The 6,664-nt window shown below is 38.9% G+C and overlaps 1 protein-coding gene across 2 annotated transcripts in view; it reads right to left on the bottom strand.

Moving 5' to 3' along the window:
- The window catches only part of Smad2 (SMAD family member 2), a 41,893-nt gene that overhangs the window by 5,687 nt on the left and 29,542 nt on the right, over nucleotides 1-6,664 (bottom strand). For both annotated transcript variants that reach the window (XM_005356277.3, XM_005356278.3), the window contains 2 exons: nucleotides 1,812-1,865; nucleotides 686-898 (listed from right to left, as the gene is read on the bottom strand). In XM_005356277.3, coding sequence (XP_005356334.1) covers nucleotides 686-898; nucleotides 1,812-1,865 — 267 coding nt within the window. The remainder of the gene's footprint in view (nucleotides 1-685; nucleotides 899-1,811; nucleotides 1,866-6,664) is intronic.

The raw sequence follows: 6,664 nt of genomic DNA, 5'->3' as shown, positions 1-6,664 counted from the left end.
CTTTTTTTTTGTTTAAACAGAAAAAGGGGAAGTGATGTGGGAGTGTCATATATCAATCTGTTGATTTCATTGGTTAAGCAATAAAGAAACTACTTGGCCCTCATTGATTAAAACATAGGTGGGAGGAGTAAACAGATCAGAATGCTGGGAGGAAGAGGAAGTGAGCTAAGACTCGACAGCTCTGCTCTCTGGAGCAGAGACGCCTTGCTCCCGGCTCCCAGGCAGACACATGCAATGAAGCTCTGACCCAGGATGGACGTAGGCTAGAATCTTCCCAGTAAGACCGGTGCTCACAGATTATTAGAGATGGGTTGATAGGGATATCAGAATTAGCCAGTAAGGGCTAGAGCTAAAGGGCCAAGCAGTGTTTAAATGAATACAGTTCCCGTGTATTTATTTCGGGTAAAGCTAGCCTTGCGGGCAGCGGGGTGCTGGGGACGCAGCCCTGCGGCTTCTATTACTACATTTATCAAAGGACTTCTCACTATAAAGAGTATCAAATACAAACAAACAAAAAAAAAAGACAGAAGTTTGTAGATTAAGGATCATCAAAGCTCTATCAAAGCGGTTCACAGATGGAGACAAAGTTGGGCTTTTTCATACAAACTTTAGACCTAATACCACATATTGTCTACACTATGAGTAAACTGAACTTTTCTTTCCACACAAAGAAAATAAGACATACCTATATGCCTTCTTGTCATTTCTACAGTAGCATTTCGGTTAACATTGGAGAGCAAACCCAAGCAGAACCTCTCCGAGTTCGATGGGTCTGTAAAGCCGTCCACAGTAAGCGAGGGCTGTGAGGCATGGAAGGTCTCTCCAACCCTCTGGTTCAGTTCATAATACGCTATCGAACACCAAAAGGCAGGCTCCGAGTAGGTAACAGGCTGCAAATCTAAAAGGAAGAAATGCTGTATGAACAACTCAATACGAGAGAGTGAACGCCATGAACACACTCCATGGCAACAGACAGGCTCAGGAAGTCACTGTATGAGCATCTATACTGGTTTAAACAGATTAGACCACATTTTCAGTGTTTCATATAAAATTTATTTCCATATATCACACCAGACACACAATTTTTAAAAATTTCCCCATCTCATAAAGTTAATTTATGTTGGATTATTTATTAGTTTTTATCTAGTTCTTGTTGAAAACAAACAAATAAAAAACAAAACAACAAAAACCAGACTATGGGTCAGCCTGCTGTGGTTGGCGCATCTCTAAAACACACGGAGAAGGTGATTCCAGAGAGGACAAAACATAAAAGACACTGAGGTGGTGATTCCAGAGAGGACAAAACATAAAGCCGAGTAAAGTCAAAAACTATACCAAGAAGAGATATTACAGTAGGAGAAACAAACACTCCCTGACACTGTCTACCTTCCTACACATAAGAAGCACACTTCCTGACACGGTCTACCTTCATACATGTAAGAAGCAGAGTCAAAGACAAGTGTGCAAGTTTTGGCACCAGTGGACAATCACAGAAAATGCATATCACATGCAACTAATTTGTCATTTTGACTGAGATGTATCATAAGGAAGATCACAAGAGGAAAAAAACAAGACAATTTGTAAGATACATCTGAAATAAACACCCATCAAAATCTATACAACTTCATAAAGAACAGTTTCAATGACTCAGACTACCTTATAAACCATGCAATAGAAAGCAGCACCAATACATTGTATCCTAATGTCACTGATATAAACCATATGAATAATTTTTTGATACATACAAAAATAATTCCCAGAGAGGACTTTCTTTAATCCAGTGAAAACAGCAGGAAGTAACAGCAACTTACCCAAGCTGTGATTGACAGGAGAGAGAGTGGTAGGAGACAGCTCAGCTGGGGAGCCTACATCAGAGAAGAAAAGGATATTGACATTTCTCCAGAACTTAACAATCAAGTACCAATAAAATGGTTCTGACTTTTTCACCAATAATAAATATACAGATAACTATACCCCAAGGATAAAAAAAACACGACTTATTTTTGTTTAATCCAGCCAGGGGCTACAACATGAGGTCCATATAAACTGACTGGTCTTCTCACCACCCAGAGGAGCCCACTACTGACAGGTCTTTGTGTATCTTTCCAGAAATAGTTTATGAAATACATCAGTGACTCTACTTCTGCTTTGTGTCCCCCCTTCTTCTCAAAGCACACAGTAACAGTTCTAAACATGCTCATGAGTTGTCTCATTAGAAACCATTTGTGCCTCTGTTTCTTTTTTTTGTTTTGTTTTGTTTTGGTTTTTCAAGACAGGGTTTCTCTGTAGCTTTGGAGCCTGTCCTGGAACTCCCTTTGTAGACCAGGCTGGCCTCGAACTCACAGAGATCCGCCCGCCTCTGCCTCCTGAGTGCTGGGATTACAGGCATGCGCCACCACCGCCCGGCTGTGCCTCTGTTTCTGTATTGCTCTTCTAGCCCCCTGTATCAGCTGGTGGCCTAACTTAACTTACATCACAGTAATTGAGAGACGATTGCTGACTTTAGGAATCAAGACTGCAACTGATCTCACACCTGATTAGCCCCAATTTTTCTGAAAGGAACTCAAAAGTGCCAGGTCAAAAGGTTGGTGCCTTTGAAATTTTGATAGATCCTGGCTAAATTATCATCCACAAAGATTGTACCAGCACACATTCCCATTAACACCACCAAGATATAACTGACAACAGACAAAAACATGGTCTGCACAAGCGCAGTCTTAATCCAGGATGGTAGTGCATGCCTGTAATTCCACCTCCTAGGAGGCAGAAGCAGAAGATCAGGAGTTGAAGGCCAGCGTCGGCCACAGAGCCAGGTGGAAATAAGTACAGGTGGGCTACACGAGACCCTGTCTTTTTATTTGATTGTATTTCGAGACAGAGTCTCAATAATGAAGCTCTAGCTCCCCTAGAACTCACAATGTAGACCAGGCTAGCTTTCAACTCAGAGAGATCCACCTGCTTCTGCCTCCTGATTTCAAGACGTGTGCCACCATGTCAGGCTAAGTGGCCCTGTCTTAAATGGACATTTTCATTTACATATCTCTTAGTTTATTTTTTTAGTTCAGTTCTGTGACATCTGCTTTTGCTCACTCTCCTCTCGCACTGATCGCTTACCGACCCTATAGGAAGGGCTGCAGAACATTTGGTCATTTGTTTGGTGACTCGATTCTAAGGTTGATAATGAAGCCTGTATTGGGGATCATGTCACGTTTTAATAAACAGCTTTGAGAAGGGACACACTTGTCTGTATTGTGTCTAGGGTTTTCCCACTAAGCAGGACACTTGGCTTGGTTAGAGCTGAAACAATAAATCTCTTATTCAGAACTTCTGCATCAGTCTCAAGTAAGATAGTAAGAATTAGTTAACACATGAGACAGCTAGAAGGCTCTGTGACCAGACTTGTAGCAATTTAGATTTATGTAATTTTCTATGTTCGGTAACAATTTCAGCTGTATTTTGACAGAACACTCTTTAAGAGTTCAGGAGATTCTACAAAATTCAAGCTAACAAATCTAAGAGATTTCTCTATTCTCTGAAGTTAACCTCTTTATTGAAATTGGCTGTACTAAATTCTATTTTCTTATAGAAATACCCAATTTTTTCAGTTTTTTTGTAAATATTCTAAATCTAACCAGAAAATACAAAGCATAAATACACAAATTGAGGAGGTAATCAATAGAAGCAGAATTTAAACTACATTTATTGTAAATGTTAAATACTCTTACAACAATCACAAGGACCACCAATCCCACGAGCAGCACCCTCTACACGTTTAGGCAAAGTCTCAAAAAGATCATGAAAGGATGGAGAGATGGCTCAGGTTAAGAGCACTGACTGCTCTTCCAGAGGTCCTGAGTTCAATTCCCAGCAACCACATGGTGGCTCACAGCCACCTGTAATGAGATCTGGTGCCCTCTTCTGGCCAGTAAGCATACAGACAAAACACTGTAAACATAATAAATGAATGAATGAATGAATGAATGAATGAATAAATAAATAAATCTCTCTTTTAAAAAAAGGATCATGAAAGACCATGCTCCACATGCTCCCAGTGCAATTGTACACCACGGTACAGAAGGAGACCGGGGAGGGAGGGTAACAGCATTCTACCCCATTCACCCTACCAACAGCACATGGGACACAGGTGAAGAAGCAATCACTACAGATACAGACCAGAGAGTGAGATCTGGCAAACACTAATTTTTAGAAAACAATTTTATTACACATCATGTCCTTGTTTTCATTTTTCTAAAAAATGTTGACAAATCACAACAGGTACAAATGAGAAAGATCAAAATATGCTCTAGAACAATGAACCAAAATCCACGGTATTTCCTGAAGTAGATATAAATGACTGGAGATGGAAGAGCTGCCCAATCATTCCTATCTTCTAACATTTACATATCTAAGACACTCATTAGAACCAGTAAGCTTGCTGTTTGTTAATTTGTCAGGTGTGACAAAAGAAAGGCTCATTATAAATTTTAAAACTTAAATTAAGCAAATACCACAATCTTTTTAGGAAGCATTCTTTTAAACAAGTGGTAACTGATCAATGAAACACTCATATTGTAAATGTGATGAGACAGGAAGTGCCTATCTACAGCTAAAACATCCAAAAAAATTTATGTATATTCTTTGCTTACAAGTTCATGCATGTTGGTAGGATGAGTTTCTCAGAAAAGGAGCACTGTGTGTTTTCCTAAGTATAAAGGTTCACTATCAAAATGTTTAGTCCTACCAAGAACTCATAAGTTGTATTGTTTTTCACTATCACTGTGTGGTGATAGCTGCTAAATTAACATCCTTAAAAGGATGGTTTTTTATCATTTTTTTAATTTGTAAGTACTTTCACCCACTTTTATTCCTATTAATTACTATCTTTCCCCCCTCTTTTGACATCTATGTTTTTAAATTAAAACAGTTCCTAGAAATCTCATGCATTTGTAAACAATTTCCCCAGTTCTGGGACCCACTTTAGGGTATCTTTAAAGGTGATATTAAAACTTCATTACAAAACAAAACAAAACAAACCCTCAATTTCCTTTTTAGAGTATTTCTAGGGTCATATCAAAATTGAGTATCAAGTGCAAAAAGTCTCATATATACCTGTCACTCTATCCATGCTCCCAGACCCCAATGGTAGACATGATATAATTGCTAAACATACTTAGATGCATTGTTATCAAAAGCCCACAGTTTACAAGGCCCACTCTTGCATTTATTATCTATAGGTTTTAACAAATGTATAATATGCCCCTCCATTTTTACTATCACAGACATCAGCCTAAGTGCCTTATGGCTTTACCTACTCAATTCTTCTTACTCTATAACCTTAAGCTTTCTGTTAGAAAAAGGCCCGCCTTTTCAGGAAGTCTAGCAGCTGGAATTACATAGTATGTATGTGTCCTGTACAGATCACCATTTTTCATTTAGTATATATATTTAAAGTTTCACCATGTGTTGTCATTTCTTCCACATGGTGAATGACCTGACACTGTACGGATGTGTCACAATTTATCAACATCTTTGTTTTGTTCAAAATATTTTAAATGGTCAAGCTGCTATAAGCACCCAAGGTCACATGTTTCTATGGAGGATATGTTTTCAAAGAACCAAACTCAGTATTGCATGTGGAGTACGGTGGTTGTACTTCAGAGCCACAATTGTAATTGTAAAGGGCAAAATACACTGACTGAAGAAAGCAAATAGAGGACCCAGAACTAAACCCAGCTACCTACAGCTATAGTGACCTACACACACACACACACACACACACACGCATCCCACCCTGCCCACACTTAGCACCATCATTAGGAAAACCACTCTGGAGACTCCATCCCACAGATATAGGAATTGAACTGAGAGTACAAAGAGTGGTAAGAGGCATGCATGAGATCCTAGGGATTTCTACCATCAATCAATAAACTAATGAATAGAACTTTTTCAATCAGATAAAGAACATGTATAAAATATTCAGCTAACAGTCTTCCTTAATAGGGAACTATGCATGTCTTTATTCTACAATCATAAATAATACAAAAATATTGTTATTTTCCTTCAAAACATTACTGTGTGTGACATGTCTGCCAAGGTGCATGTGGAGAGGTCAGAGGCCAACTCTGTAGCTGCCTGTCTCCTTTACCTTCATGTTGACTCCAAGTATAGAACTGGATCCTAAGAAAAAAAATTGTAGGCTATTTTCTAGTTACTTAAGTTTATCCTTTCATCTCAAATTTTTTTGTATGCTTAAAATATGTGACATGAGCCAAGTGGAGGTGTAAGGCTTTAATCCCAGTGCCGGGAAGGCAGAAGCAGGCAGATATCTCTGAGTTCGAGGCCAGCCTGGTCTACAAAATGAGTTCCAGGACAGATAGGGCTGTTACATAGAGAAACCCTGTCTTGAAAAACCAAGAAAAAAAAATACATCATGGCCTAGTATGGTGGTACATGCCTGTAATCCCAGCAACTAGGGAGGCTGAGGCAGGATGGTGCCTGCGAATCTAGAACTAGTCTAATCTGACGGGTTTTAGGCCATCTTGTGTGATCCTGTCTCAAAGCTTAAAGCAAAAAAATTAAAAATAATATATTAAGTACCTACAACGTTCACAAACTATTAAATACAAGTTATTATTATTAGTAATACATTCTCAAAACCTTATTA

The sequence above is a fragment of the Microtus ochrogaster genome, chromosome 18, assembly GCF_000317375.1.
Source record: "Microtus ochrogaster isolate Prairie Vole_2 chromosome 18, MicOch1.0, whole genome shotgun sequence".
NCBI lineage: Eukaryota > Metazoa > Chordata > Mammalia > Rodentia > Cricetidae > Microtus > Microtus ochrogaster.
This window is presented reverse-complemented; position numbering and strand designations above follow the sequence as displayed.